At 46.2% G+C, this 15,374-nt stretch overlaps 2 protein-coding genes and 1 long non-coding RNA gene across 5 annotated transcripts in view; 2 read left to right on the top strand and 1 right to left on the bottom strand.

Moving 5' to 3' along the window:
- CERS5 (ceramide synthase 5) overlaps positions 1 to 6,012 on the top strand; it is a 40,165-nt gene extending 34,153 nt beyond the window's left edge. For all 3 annotated transcript variants that reach the window (XM_053375091.1, XM_053375090.1, XM_053375089.1), the window contains one exon: positions 4,786 to 6,012. In XM_053375091.1, the coding sequence (XP_053231066.1) occupies positions 4,786 to 4,938 (153 nt within the window). In that variant the 3' untranslated portion in view covers positions 4,939 to 6,012. The remainder of the gene's footprint in view (positions 1 to 4,785) is intronic.
- Positions 6,013 to 9,241: 3,229 nt separating this feature from the next.
- LOC128407111 (cytochrome c oxidase assembly protein COX14) lies at positions 9,242 to 11,942 on the bottom strand. Its single transcript, XM_053375092.1, has 2 exons — positions 11,824 to 11,942; positions 9,242 to 9,669 (listed from the first exon to the last, which is right to left on the bottom strand). The coding sequence occupies exon 2, from the start codon at positions 9,662 to 9,664 to the stop codon at positions 9,488 to 9,490; it is 177 nt and encodes a 58-aa protein (XP_053231067.1). The 5' UTR covers positions 9,665 to 9,669; positions 11,824 to 11,942; the 3' UTR covers positions 9,242 to 9,487.
- LOC128407113 (uncharacterized) overlaps positions 11,920 to 15,374 on the top strand; it is a 16,048-nt gene continuing 12,593 nt past the window's right edge. Inside the window, exon 1 of the long non-coding RNA XR_008328720.1 lies at positions 11,920 to 12,148. This is a non-coding gene — a long non-coding RNA (uncharacterized LOC128407113). The remainder of the gene's footprint in view (positions 12,149 to 15,374) is intronic.

Genomic DNA, 15,374 nt, shown 5'->3' with positions numbered 1-15,374 from the left:
TACCTGTTTTGCACGGCATCACGTCACCCAGGAACCACTTACTGAAATACGTTCTTGTCTCTCTTATAAATATGTGGGTGGGTGTATTCAGTTATGAATATATAAAGAATAAACTTACATAGACCACAATCACAGTTCAGCCTGGACCACAGGTTGAATGCAGCTCTCCAGTTCTCTCTTCACCCCTCAGGACTCTCTGGGGCTCAAGTCTCCCTCCCCCCCCAGCTCCCCCCCTCTACTGGGCCTGCTCAGTGCATGCCTTCCTCAGGTGGTCTTGCATGTCCGGAATGTACCCTTGAACTATTATAATGTCTCTTGCTGGCATGCCTTGATGTGTGTAAACCTCTAGCCACCAATGAGGCTGGAAGTAGCTTCCTTTACAGAAAGTAAGATTCGGATCTGTTGTGCCTTTGCTTCTGGTCCCACCTACCACTGCCATGTGGCCCGTGGCTGAATTCCCCATCCCTGTCATTGAGGGAAAGTCTGACCTCTTCACCACTTGTCTGGTGGTTTTGTTTTAATATATGCTTATCTGGTTTAATATATGCTTACCTGGAAACGGAGTTTCCGTGTGCTGCGCTGGTGCTGGCTCGCCAGAGCAGCTTTGTCACGCTGGCCACGTGACCCGGAAGTGTCTCCGGACAGCGCTGGCCCCCGGCCTCTTAAGTGAGATGGGCGCACAACCCTAGAGTCGGACAGGTCTGGCCTGTACGGGCAGGGGTACCTTTACCTTTTTACCTGGTTAATTAATACGCCTGATGGCAAAATTAGACTTGGGCTAATTCTGGTCATGTGAAAAGTACTTGTAGTATTTACATTTCAGGAGATATTCCACTTGAGCTATCCTTGAAAGAATGGTATTATCTGTTTAAATTGTTATCCATCAGAATGAGTAATGTTTGTAAGACTATGTGGCCTTTTTCTTGAAGAGCTGAGATGCATTCTGTTTGTAGGGTGAACCTCTTTCCATCAGCTTTATGATGTTCCCTTGTAGCTCAGGTGTGTTTAGTGACCAAGCAGTCAAATTTCCTGCCCTGGGAGATCCATCTGACTTCCTCTTTAATGTCATTTTGCTATTTCCTTTAAATATTTCACATGCATTTTATAATATCCTTGATATATTTTCATTCTGGCACCTGGTTAGTTATTTTTTGAACGTCTTATAAAGTTACTATTTTATTTGCTTTAAAATTTAGATTCTTGGCCCCTTGAACACTTTTCAGAAATTGGAAAGCAGTGAAGCAAATCATTTATTTTTTAAAAAATTATGCGAAGAATGGAAATGCATTAGAAATAATATATTCCATTTCCTCCCCCGCAATGTTTTGAGGTCCAAAAGTAGCAGCCACAACTCCTGCAAAAAAGCATTTCTGATCTTGGTGGAAATCTGCCCTTCCAAAGGAAGCTTTCACATAAATTTGGCTGGGACATGTTCCACAGGGGGGGATGCACTGGGACAACCGATCTCAGTGATCACGGGTAGGAGGAGGAGTTACGCTAAGACTAGACCATGTCATTACAGAGGGGGCAGGTTTAGTCGTTGTCTGAGGACTATTCCTGCCTCCGGGTCTGGTCCTGACCGGATGGATACTAGAATCAGCAAGGGATACCCACATGACCTGAAGGTGCTGCTGTGCAATGCCAGGTCAATGATTCATAAGACCACTGCCATCCATGACTTGATCATGGATGGAGGACTTGACCTGACATGTGTAACAGAGACTTGGTTGGATGAAGCAGATGGGCCTGTCCTTGCCGCTGCTTGTCCACCAGGTTTCTCTTACGCACAGCAACCCAGGTCATGTGGGCGGGGAGGGGGGGTTGCAGTGATTTTTAGGAAGTCATTAGTTTGCACCAGGCATCCTATTGGGAAGACCCAGTTTTCCGAGTGCATGTTCTGGAAGTTGGGCAATAGGGGCAGTACAGGATTCCTTTTGGTGTACCGACCTCCCCGCTGCACCAAGGATTCCCTGCCCGAGCTGCTTCAGGTCGTGGCGGATGTTCTCCTGGAGACACCTAGCTTGGTTGTCCTAGGGGATTTTAACATCCATGCCGACACGACCTTACAAGGGGCCGCTCGGGACTTTGTGGAAAGCATGGCCTCCGTGGGGCTGTCCCTGAATAAGTCTGGCCCAACCCATAGCCGCGGACATGCCTTGGACCTGGTGTTTACCTCTATGGATGTTGGTGATCTGACACTAAGTAAAAGCGAAACGAAAGAAGTGCCATGGTCAGATCACTTCCTGGTGCAACTGGACTTCTCTGCGACCCATCCCCTCTGCAGGGAGGTGGGACCAATTCGGATGGTCCGCCCCCGCCACTTAATGGATCCAAATGGTTTCCAGAGAGTGGTAGGGGATGCTTTATCCCATGTTGATGGCCTTTCAGCTGATTCCCTGGTGGCCCGCTGGAATGTGGAGTTAACCAGGGCTATTGACTGTTTGGCTCCGAAGCGCCCTCTCCGATTGCATGGAGCCCGGACAGCCTCGTGGTTTTCCACGGATCTGAGGGCAATGAAACAATTGTTGAGATGGCTAGAGCGCCGGTGGCGGATAACTCATTCCGAATCTGACCGGACACAGGTTAGAGCTCAACGTCGAGCCTACCAAGTGGCGATAGCGACGGCGAAGAAGAATTTCTTCACCGCCTCTATTGCATCTGCAGAAAACAGCAGCAGGAGACTTTTTCAGGTGGTTCACAATTTAGCGGTACCACCTGCAACATCGGGGCCCAGTACGGGCCACATGTTCTCCTGCAATGATTTTGCAAAGTTTTTTGCAGATAAAATTGCTCAGATTCGGGAAGAAGTAGACTCCACCGTGGGAGCAGGGCCGGGGCGGGAGAGTGCTAGAGTTTTTCTAGTCAAGTTGAGTGGGATCAATTCCAATCTGTTACCTCTGAGGATGTGGACAGGCTGCTTGGACGAGTGAAACCAACCACCTGTCTCCTGGATCCTTGCCCATCCTGGCTTATAAAAGCTAGCCGGGAAGGACTGGGCAGTGGGCTTTGTGGGGTGGTGAATGCTTCCCTCCGTGAGGGAGCCTTCCCAGACCCGCTGAAAGAGGCGGTTATTAAACCGCTTCTTAAAAAACCATCTTTAGATGCGGCCACGATGGCCAACTATCGCCCAGTCTCAAATCTTCCATTCTTGGGCAAGGTGATTGAGCGAGCAGTTGCTGAACAACTCCAGGCACGCCTGGAAGAAGCGGACCATTTGGATCCCTTCCAGTCGGGATTCAGGCCTCATCATGGGACTGAAACTGCCTTGGTCGCACTGGTTGATGATCTCCGGCGGGCTAGGGACAAAGGTGAGAGCTGTTTCCTAGTTCTGCTGGATCTCTCAGCGGCGTTTGATACCATCGACCATAACATCCTTCTGGACCGTCTTGAGGGGCTGGGAGCTGGGGGCACTGTCATACAGTGGTTCCGCTCCTTCCTCCTGGGCCGTGTTCAGAAAGAGGTGGTGGGGGATGAGTGTTCAGACCCCTGGGCTCTCACTTGTGGGGTGCCTCAGGGTTCTGTCCTCCCCCCCATGCTTTTCAACATTTACATGCAGCTGCTGGGAGAGATCATCAGGAGGTTTGGGCTGGGTGTTCATCAGTATGCGGATGATACCCAGCTCTACCTCTCTTTTAAATCAGAACCAGTGAAGGCGGTGAAGGTCCTGTGTGAGTGTCTGGAAGCGGTTGGAGGATGGATGGCGGCTAACAGATTGAGGTTGAATCCTGACAAGACAGAAGTACTGTTTTTGGGGGACAGGAGGCGGGCAGGTGTGGAGGATTCCCTGGTCCTGAATGGGGTAACTGTGCCCCTGAAGGACCAGGTGCGCAGCCTGGGAGTCATTTTGGACTCACAGCTGTCCATGGAGGCACAGGTCAAATCCGTGTCCAGGGCAGCTGTTTACAAGCTCCATCTGGTACATAGGCTGAGACCCTATCTGCCTGCGGACTGTCTCGCCAGAGTGGTGCATGCTCTGGTTATCTCCCGCTTGGACTACTGCAATGCACTGTACGTGGGGCTACCTTTGAAGGTGACTCGGAAACTACAACTAATCTAGAATGCGGCAGCTAGACTGGTGACTGGGGGTGGCCGCCGAGACCATATAACACCGGTCTTGAAAGACCTACATTGGCTCCCAGTACGTTTCCAAGCACAATTCAAAGTGTTGGTGCTGACCTTTAAAGCCCTAAACGGCCTCGGTCCAGTATACCTGAAGGAGCGTCTCCACCCCCATCGTTCTGCCCGGATGCTGAGGTCCAGCGCCGAGGGCCTTCTGGCGGTTCCCTCACTGCGAGAAGCAAAGCTACAGGGAACCAGGCAGAGGGCCTTCTCGGTAGTGGCGCCCAACCTGTGGAACGCCCTTCCAGCAGATGTCAAAGCGATAAACAACTACCTGACATTCAGAAGACATCTTAAGGCAGCCCTGTTCAGGGAAGTTTTTAACGTGTGATATTTTACTGTATTTTTGGTTTCTATGGAAGCCGCCCAGAGTGGCTGGGGAGGCCCAGCCAGATGGGCGGGGTATAAATAATAAATTATTATTATTATTATTATTACTATTATTATTATTATGGCTATGTAGAAAAACTGAGGATACCTGCTTTGTTTTCTGTACTCTGTTCTTTTCTGGTTGTTCTTCGCAAACTTCACAACTAAATTTGAAAACTGTACCATCTAAGCAACTAATAGCTAAGTGTAGTATGGTGAATGCTACACTGAGTGCTTAACTGATTTTCAAATTAGCTCTTATATTTGTGGTAGACTTACTCTGCTTCTTTCTGTCAGGTGTCAAAAGATGAACGCAGTGATGTCGAAAGTAGCTCCGAAGAGGAAGATGTGACTTCAAGCAGCAGGAAAGGAGTCCTTAGCTCTTCAAGCAATGATACCAGTCGGATTAACGGCCACATAACTAGTGGGCAGTGGGCAGAAGAGGAGTAAGAACCGGCAGGGAGGCCTCAAGAAAACACAGACTTGTGTTCAAATGACTAGATATGTCTTAACTCCATATCCCCAAGAAATCTTTACTTATGCCGGCACTTTGCCCCCAAATCCTCCAGCAGTTCTGAAACAGGCACATCACAGTTTTGTACCGAAGGAATCTAGTTGATTGCTAGTGCAAAAGCTATTTCCAGTTTCACATTTTAAAGAAATTAAGCCATTTTGCATTTAATGGTATCCTATGTTTGCTGAAGCGTGTGAGTGAGAGAGAGTGAGTGAGAGGTGGGGGAGGCTGTTTTATTTTATAGATCAACTGAAACTTTGAGAGAAAGTATTCTTGCAACAACTCTGAAGGTTCGGATCTCAAACAGGTTCTGCCTCTCACTTTTTAATTGCATTCCAGGGTTGTTTTTTTAAAAACACTGTGGCCTGGTCTAAGCTGATATTCCATGCTCCTAGCAGCAAGGACTAAAGCTGTGTCCTAGGGAGTCTGGGATGTGCCACAGCTAGGCATAGCAACCTGGTGGTGGTAGAGACAGGCCGACTGAGCAATTTGCTTATTTGTTGTTGGGATCCCATTTGCTAATAAAGTTTTACGTCTGCTTGTTTGGGTGGGTGGGAAGACAAGGCTGGCGTTCATTGCTCCCCCCCCCCCAAGTGGAGTAGTGTCTCCAAAGTCTTCATTTTGACTTCCTAAAATCACCTGTTTTTCCTATGAATGCTATGGGTTTTGAGTCACATAGGAATTACAAGGAAGAGGTGGATAAATTTGTGTACTAGGATAATAGGCATGGATGATCTGGTTCTGCTGCCGACTTTTCCATAGACGCTTCTATTTTCAGAAGAGAAGCAAGCATGCCACCTGTACCTGCTTCAGAGTCTTTTGGTGAGATGTCTGTGGGATAAAGAGGTTGCCACACAAGGGCTTTGAGTCCCTCCCTCCCTTTTACTAAATGGTACTTCAGGGGAGATGAAAGGCAGCAAAGTGTTGTCATGAGCAGGACTTTGAAAATGCCCTGAGTTATTATCATTTTATACTATTGTTTACTCTGATTAAAAATAAATTTGCTTGAAGAGTTGGGTCTGTGAATTTTGCTTTACTGAGGAAGGTTGTGTTCATTCTGATTTTAGGTAATATTCTGCTAACGTGCTAACGTTGCCAAGTTACACAGGAGCAGTAGATGGTGCTTGAAATTTGAACGCTGCAAAGCAAGTAGCATGTTAGTGGTATTAATTCTGTGGGTACTCTTAGCTGAGCTAAACCCATCCAGGGCCTTATGTCATTCTGGAAGATGTTCAGCTTCCAGAGAGTTGCTGATTCTCCCAAATGGCCCCTCTTTCAATCTAGGAACAACCAGGTGTTCATGGAACACGTGGGGTCTACTTGTATGTGCAAGTTGGCCTTAGAGTAGAGCTTTCCAAACGGTGTGTCGTGACACGTTAGTGTGTCGGCCGTATAGTATAGGTGTGCCACGTGAATGCTCCCTGCTCTCCTCCTGGGTTTGGTATTAAAACTGAATTACTGTGTCACGAAATGATGCATGTCTAAACTTCTGACATGAGAAGTTTGGAAAACTCTGCCTTAGAGTAACAGTCCATGTTTCTTACAGTTAGCAGTCACCTTTATGCCTGCTAGATACTTTCTGAACTCTGTTAAGGTGTGATGATCTTGTTTTACAAGCTCTACAACCAAGAAATGGAGCCCAAAGCTGCTAATTACCATTTTATAGTATTGTTACAGGGCCACCAAATGATTCTGGGTCAGAGTCCAATTTAGAAGAAAACAGCTGCTGCCCTAGATAGTACAAAGAACGTTGCCTTTTTCCGTTTAACCTTACTGTCATTCATGTATCAATTTGTAACAGTCATATCATGGGTGAAGGACAGAGGAAATCAGGTGGTACTGTTGCCGCTTCTTGTGACTTGTTGTCACAAGCAGGAAGTAAGGGTGCAACCTTTCCTTGCCATGATTATTCCCCCCCCGCCCCATTTCCCTCCCATTGACTTCAATGGGGATATTAAAACTATGTAGATACCAGGTCTGGCATAGTTTATGGGATAAGGAGGGGACTTAGGACGCTGTAGTTCGATAACCTCCCTGCCCCACACTGCGAACAGCCCATTTTGCCCCAGCACCACACAGAATATTACAGTGGTGCCCCGCAAGACGAATGCCTCGCAAAACGAAAAACGCGCAAGACGAAAGGGTTTTTCCGTTGCTTCGCTAGACAATTTTCCCTATGGGCTTGCTTCGCAAGACGAAAACGTCTTGTGAGTTTGCTTTTTTCTTAAAGCCGCTTGAAGAGGCGCAGTTGCGACGGACCGTGCTTCGCAAGACGAAAAACATTGCAAGACGAAAAGACGCGCAGAACGAATTAATTTCGTCTTGCGAGGCACCACTGTACTCTGTGTGTGTGTGTGTCTCCCACCCACCGGCTGGGTTTCCCCAGCTACTCTGAGCAGTCCCAGCAGAAAAGTAAAAACAACAAAACATCAAACATTAAAAACTTCCCTAAACAGGCGTGCCTTCAGGTGTCTTCTAAAATTTTTATTGCCAGTTTAAGTAGGATGCTTCCTTTTTTCTGGTTTGAGCTAACATGTGTATAGGAATTGGGAGTTTTACAGAGCGGTAGTTAATAGATAGTTACTAAGTTTCACAGCCTTTAGGGCCAAGCTAGTTGTTACAGTAAGTTTTTGGCTGCCACACATCCTAATTCTTACCTCCTCTGTAGCATCTATTATTTTATTGAAAGTATTTTTATATGCTATTTAAAATATTTTTATACTTTATTGAAAGTATTTTTATACTTTAAATATTCCACTTTTCAGCCAAAAAAAAGGCTCCCAGAGCAGTTTACTGCTATCAGTGATAAATCAGTTTCTATTCTCAGGCTTTCTATTCTAAAAGGAAAAGGGATTAGGAATAATGGAAGTTTCTGCTTTTTTTCTTGTACGAAACTCTCAAGGTACAGAAACCCTATTGGTGAAAGGTTAGCCTTTGCTGTCGTCACGTTGACTTCCTAAATGAGAAGCTTCTAGCCATTTATATGACTTTTTAGTGGGAAGGGTAACAGCAAAGGATGAACGAGCATTTCTAAACTATTTTGGCCTAAATCATTATTTCACAAAGGGGAATTGGCAGTAACTGGTAGAAAGACATTAACAGCTTACTGAAGGCATGAGATAACCACTATCTAGCAGACAATCTACATGTGACATACCTAAAAAAAGGACACCCTGGCCTTGACCATTCTGAACACTATTCTGTTAGGTTTCTGTTATGCCACTGTGTAGTTCTTGGAGTCACAAGGCTCTGTTGACATTCCAGACTGTTGGGAGTCTCACGGGAGACGGATGTTGAAGTTACTAGTTTCCTGTTTCTTTGTTCCTGTTGTTTTCTGTCTCACAGAGAGCAGATGCATATTCTTTTCTGTCCTGCGTAGTCAGAAATAAAGCAGCAATGTAGCACATATTTCTGGCTTTTCTGCTGCTGTCTGGGTACTCTGCGTAATGGGGAGCGTGCCTGAAGTCTGATTCAAAGGCTTAGGTCGTTAATCACCGCCAGAGTAGCCTTCACAGCTCAGTCGTACGGAGGCTCCGACATATTCCTCCCTTGGCCCTATATGCTTTGTAATTAGTAGTGTCTGCTAAACTATAGCTACCCTGGAGCCATGCTGTCTGACACACCATTTCACCATACCTTGATACAATCTTACTTTACAGCAGGTGGAATGAAGCCATCCTAATCCAGCCTGTGGTAATGAGAATTTTATTTCTTGCCTAATTTGTTCTTCATGAACTCTTTCTTGCTTTTGTTTATTATTATTTAGAAATGAAAAGACAGTGGCCAGACAGTTGCACAGCAGATGGTATAATTGGATTTGCAATAACCGAAGGGCAGACTTCTCATTTGCTGAAGTAGGATCAGAGAATGCAACATCACATTCAAGATTATTTTGCTTTTGGCAAGGTTTCTATTTGGCAATCCTCACATCCGCAATTGTGTCAGATTTTCTATTTTCACATGTCTTTATCAGAATATGTATGTCAAGGCGACATGATTTATTCCCACATGGAAACACTTGTTGACCCAGATGTAAAGACAGTGAGATGCGCCTTTGCTTTAAAACTTGGAGCAGGAAATTAGTAAATGGAAATAGATGAAGTACCACAACACCCACCCGCAAATCATTTGCAAACTTGTAGGCTCAGCCAGAGGAATCCTGTGGCAAACTGTGTTTATCCTCATATTGTTTTCCTTCTTTAAATGGACAGGAGGATGTAAAAATAAAGAGGGAAACAATTCTGTGAACACATCTTTTATAGTTAGATGCTGCTAGCAGTGTATATTTACAAAAGCAAGCCACATATGAAACATTCAATTACTGCTGAATTGCATAGGTGTTTCCATCCTTTTATGCATCACACCCTGAATTAGTGATGATTCTTCATGGCAGATTCCAGGGCTGCATTTTCTGAAATGAGTTTTTATTGCAGCACACCAGTCTTGTATTCATTAAGCATCCTATGTCAGACAACAGGACAGTGTTCAGTCCTTAACTGCTGCATTTATTTCCTGCTGCTCAAGCTGCTTCAGCAAATTCCTCCTCTGGAAATAGCGATATACTCTGACACTACAGAGGTAGCCACCATACAAGGTAAGGAGCATCATGGACCCAGAGAATGCTTTATAGCCAAAGTCAGCCAGCCGCTTTGCAGAAGCCATTATTGCTGTGAAGAAAGCAAAGGGAGGTTAGTATTCAGAGAAGTTTTTAATGTGTGACATTTTAATGTATTTTTAATCTTTGTTGGAAGCTGCCCAGAGTGGCTGGGGAAACTCAGCCAGATGGGTGGGGTACAAATAATAAATTATTATTAATAATAACTCATTTGATCATTTCCATTGTACCTGAGGTACAATCAAAGGAAGGAATTGAACAGAAAAGCACATTTTAGTAATGGTAAAGGTAAAGGTACCCTGACTTTTAGGTCCAGTTGTGGATGACTGGGGTTGCGTGCTCATCTCATTCTATAGGCCGAGGGAGCTGGCGTTTGTCCACAGACCGCTTCCGGGTCATGTGACCAGCATGACTAAGCTGCTTCTGGCAAAACCAAAGCAGCGCACGGAAACGCCATTTACCTTCCCGCCAGAGCGGTACCTATTTATCTACTTGCACTTTGACGTGCTTTTGAACTGCTAGGTGGGCAGGACCTAGGATCGAATAACGGGAGCTCATCCCGTCACGGGGATTCAAACCGCTGACCTTCTGATCGGCAAGCCCTAGGCTCTGTGGTTTAGACTACAGCGCCACCTGTGTCCTCTTTAGCAATGTAATCAAGGCTTTTCAGTATCTAAAGAGTGAAATTGTTTTGGGGGAAACCGTGGTGGTGGTGATGGGGAGAAGATATATCCAAGCTCCTATTTCCCTCCTTGGGTTTTTTCAGTTGACATATAATTCATACTAGGCATGTATGGTTTACTCCTGTGTGCTTGGTAAGAAGAGGCTCAGGAAGAACCTAATGCCAGGTACGTATATTCTCAAAAGACTTGAAGGAGATAACTGCTGGGACTAGGAATGAAATGGATAATTGTGTAAAGATTTGGGGACTAGGTGGAGGCACAAGAGACTACAGGCAACTCACCATTTACGTGCATTTGAGTCACGTGTGACTGCACACTCGCACATTGCTGTGAACCCAAAAGTGGCACTTAAAGAGGCAAGAATGGCCTCCCAAAAAAGGTGAAAATGGCATCTAGCGATCCTACAAACTTTTGCAAGTGCAATCCCAGGAGCCTTTGTACTGACCTTTGAGGCCTGTGGGAGTTTGAGCAAAGAGGTTTGGAGGGAGTCTGATAAATGCTGCTGCTTTTTAAAAAAAGGGGTTTTCAATGGTTTCCACAGTTTAGAGGGTGTTTCAATGGTATTCCCAATATCTGCAATTTTACTTACACCCCACAAATAACCCAGAGATGCATTTTAAATAAATGGAAACATTCTACTCATGTAAAAACATGCTGATTCCCGGACCGTCTGCTGGCTGCATTAAGAAGGCGATTGGGCCGGATCCAGCCCCTAGGCCTTAGTTTGCCTACCCATGCTGTAACCTCTGAAAGATATGCAAAGTATAATGTGTGGGGAGCAAGTGTAGCTACCACCCTGACTACTCTAACAAAATGCATTTAGTATCTGCTGAATATCAAGTGAACTGGTAGATTCCCTGGCCAAAGGGTTCACAACCTGCTTTAGCCGGGTGTGTGTGTGTGTGTGTGTGTGAGGGGACAATCCTTGAGGGAAAAACTGCTGGATTAGATTAAAAATCCACCCAGCAGGCCTTAGTTTGCCTACCCATGCAATAAAGCAACCCGTTACAGCCTAATAACGGGATGACCCCTCTGGAGTGTGTGTCGCGTACGCGCGCGCACGTTCACACATTGGAATTTGTCAATCTGCCACCCCGAGCTTAAATCGGCGACCTTTCACACAGCTTTCCAAACACACGCATTTGGAGACGACCCCCTAACTTGGCAGAGAGGGAGACGACCTGAAAGACAGGACAAAGCGGTCTCAATACAGGACGTAGGATCTGACCCCGAAATATGGGGACAATCCTGCATTATACAGGCCAGGAGGCAACCCTGTCCCTCAGGGAAAGAGTGGCCCCGGCTGCACCTCCGCCTGTTTAGCCCCAGCTAACAGCGTCTCATCAGCTCTACTAAGTTGGTTTTCGTCCATAGAGTTCGAAGGGGCCCCCAAAGGTCATCTAGTCCAACCCCCCGCAAGCCAGTCTCTTACCGCTATCTATAAAAATAAAATAAAAATGCCATCCCTCCCTAAGCCCTGACAAGTTAATAAAAACAATATAACGCCTGCCCCAAGCACTCACTCGATTCACCGCCGCCTGGCGCAGTCGCGAAAAAAACCTCTCCTTCAGCTGCCTTGCTTGCGCGCGCAGCTGGCGAGGGTTCACTTCCGGGGTTTTGGCGCACGCGCGAAAGGCGCGGTTTCCGGATCGACCGCTCCCCGCCTCTCGCCCCTCCCGCCCGCAAGACCAGCCGCGGCGCGTCGACATAGAGCTGGGAAAAAGGCAAGAGTCGCGAGTCCGGTGTTCCGTGGCGGGAAACGCCCGTGTCCGTTTTGGCGCACTGAGGGAGGCAGAAGAGCGGAGATGGCGGCGGCCGAGCGGCACCCACCCAATGCATTGAGAAAAGGTTGGGTTCCCCTCAGAAGTTTGCAGGAACGGTAGGTTTGGCTACAATTCCCAGCACCTTTGACATACGGCTGTTCCCAATGTTATTTTTTGGGGTGGGGTGGCCTTTGGAGGTGGCTGTACCTGCCACAAAAAGAGCCCCGAAGTTAGCAGAAAACACAAAATTAAAAAAAAACCTCTTTGAAGCTTCTTTCGTGTGGAAGCCGTTTCTGCTTTAGGGGTTTGAACCGCGTGTGCCAATGCGACTGCGTGGGTGAAGGCCGTGGCAGCCCTGCAGTGTAGTCCCCTCGGCCCTTAGTTGGGTATAGCATCGTCGTCCAAAACTTGCATGCAAGAGGATTCCGCTCAGGTAATCCGCTTTGGAATTAAAGAACCTTTTAATGAGGGTGGAAGAAGAAAGCGCAAAATATGGTCTGAAGCTCAATATCAAAAAAACGAAGATCATGGCCACTGGGCCCATCACCTCCTGGCAAATAGAAGGGGAGGAAATGGAGGCAGTGAGAGATTTGACTTTCTTGGGCTCCATGATCACTGCAGATGGTGACAGCAGTCACGAAATTAAAAGACGCCTGCTTCTTGGGAGAAAAGCAATGACAAACCTAGACAGCGTCTTAAAAAGCAGAGACATCACCTTGCCAACAAAGGTCCGTATAGTTAAAGCTATGGTTTTCCCAGTAGTGATGTATGGAAGTGAGAGCTGGACCATAAAGAAGGCTGATCGCCGAAGAATTGATGCTTTTGAATTATGGTGCTGGAGGAGACTCTTGAGAGTCCCATGGACCAGAAGAAGATCAAACCGATCCATTCTTAAGGAAATCAGCCCTGAGTGCTCACTGGAAGGACAGATCGTGAAACTGAGGCTCCAATACTTTGGCCACCTCATGAGGAGAGAAGACTCCCTGGAAAAGACCCTGATGTTGGGAAAGATGGAGGGCACAAGGAGAAGGGGACGACAGAGGGCGAGATGGTTGGACAGTGTTCTCGAAGCTACCAGCATGAGTTTGACCAAACTGCGGGAGGCAGTGGAAGACAGGAATGCCTGGCGTGCTCTGGTCCATGGGGTAACGAAGAGTCGGACACGACTAAACGACTAAACAACAACAACTACAAATCAGCTTTGTGCCGCCGCCACCTGGGTTCCAGTTAAGGCGCACGTGGAGGCATTTCAAATGGTGAAAAACCAAAAATTCATCCTGGGAAATGATAGCTAACAAATGGAAAAGGATGTTTAAAACAACGTTTGTAAAAAACAACAACCCCACAACCCTCATCCGTTAACTTTTCTGTTGAGGTCATGCTGACTATATACCGTAAGTAGGGCCAGGAGGAGCCTGGGTTTCATTTTCTCTTTCTAGCTTCCTTCTGGTGTGGACTCAGTGCTGGATTTACGTATAAGCTAAACAAGCTATAGTTTACGGCCCCACTCTCTTGGGGGCCCCAAAAAAATTTAAAGGAAAAAAGCCCCTGGATGTACATTTCCAAAATATAAGATCAAAAACAAGTAAAGTAAAACCTACATACAGCAACAGTGTTTTGTGTTGTTTAGGCTCCTATTTGTTATGTGCAAATGACTTTAGATACCTATTAGGTACATAAATTACCATATAGCATATAAGGGTAAAGGGACCCCTGATCATTAGGTCCAGTCGTGGCTGACTCTAGGGTTGTGGTGCTCATCTCGCTTTATTGGCCAAGGGAGCCGGCGTACAGCTTCCGGATCATGTGGCCAGCATGACTAAGCTGCTTCTGGTGAACCAGAGCATGGAAACGCCGTTTACCTTCCCGCCAGAGCGGTACCTATTTATCTACTTGCACTTCGTGCTTTTGAACTGCTAGGTTGGCAGGAGCAGGGACCAAGCAGCAGGATCTCACCCCATCACGGGGATTCGAACCGCCGATCTTCTGATCGGCAAGTCCTAGGCTCTTGTTTAACCCACAGCGCCACCCACGAATAGCATATATTCAACACTAAAAACAGCAACAATTTGTTGTTGACAAAGCATAGCTGGACATATAAAGGGCCTCATTACCTTCAGTAGCTTAGGGCCTCATCAAACCTAAATCCGGTCCTGGGTGTGCTATATATAATGTTAATGTTTAGACTTACTATAAGTTACTGTAAGTTTAAATTAAGTCTGCTGCAACTGGATTTCTTAAGGTCAGTGCCATTCCAGAATGTATTGGATTTGTGGCCATTTGCCTTCAGTAGCAGTACAGCTCTGCTGGATGAAATATTAATTGCCTCTGGTCTATTTTTGGGGAATCCTGCAACATGTTTAAGTTTTTAATTAAAGGTTGCAATTAAGTTTAATTTTATACGTTGGAGTTCTGCTCCGGATCAATATTCAGTAGAATTCCATGACACTGATACTGTAATCAAACAGTCAGTCGCACTTTCCCCACACAAAACAAATACATCTAATCGTAAATTCCCATCTTTTCCTACTAGCAGGGTGGGCAATTAGCTGCTGCTCAATAATAGGCTAAAGCCTTGCATTTCTCCACTTCTGTTTAGGTTCCCCCTAAAAATGGTGTCCAAATGAACTCAGAAACTGAGTTCTGTATGCGAGTCTACATGTTAGTAGTCTAGTGCTCCACTTCACGTGTTTTCAGTTTTCTAGATTCTCCCCCCCCCCGCCCATCTTGGGCAGTTAAAAGGATGTCTTGACACCGCGGTGCATACTGGGACGTGTAGTTTCTGTGTGGCTCTTCCTCCTTTGGTGAGCTGCCTGAACCGTGTCTAGAGACTCGCTATGCTTCTGCAAGCGTGACTGCATCATGTGCCCTTAGACCATACCCTGGAAAGGGTTGCTGCAAGAAAAACTTTCGAGTACTTGGGAAAAAATATTATTAATGTAGATTTAACATATCTCTAATGGAAGCAGCAAACCTAGTTGTATATGGACACAGTGTAGCCCAAATATCTTATTAGGCCTATGTGAAGTAAAATTCGTTCAAAGCACTTTAGTAATAATAGTCAAAGCTAAATAGAAATAAAGTTTTAAGAACCATTTAAGCAAAGAGAGGCTAAAAATACTTACTGCATCTTAGTACAGTAATACCTCCGCGAACGTCCGCCTCGTCTAGCATCCATTCCGGCGAATGTCCGCAGCAAATCCGGAATTACCGGAACGGGTTACTTCCAGGTTTGCCGCTCGCACATGCGCAGAAGCGCTAAATTGCACTTTGCTCATGCGCAGAAGCGCAAACTGCTCCGCGTGCGTGCA

The sequence above is a fragment of the Podarcis raffonei genome, chromosome 2 (genome assembly GCF_027172205.1).
Source record: "Podarcis raffonei isolate rPodRaf1 chromosome 2, rPodRaf1.pri, whole genome shotgun sequence".
In the NCBI taxonomy this organism is placed as follows: domain Eukaryota; kingdom Metazoa; phylum Chordata; class Lepidosauria; order Squamata; family Lacertidae; genus Podarcis; species Podarcis raffonei.
Note: the sequence above shows the minus strand (reverse complement) of the source record. Positions and strands in the feature narration are given on the sequence as shown.

Excerpts from the sequence above, each read along its gene's own strand:
- LOC128407111 (XM_053375092.1), bottom strand. The coding sequence starts at position 9,664 with ATGGCTTCTGCAAAGCGGCTGGCTGACTTTGGCTATAAAGCATTCTCT.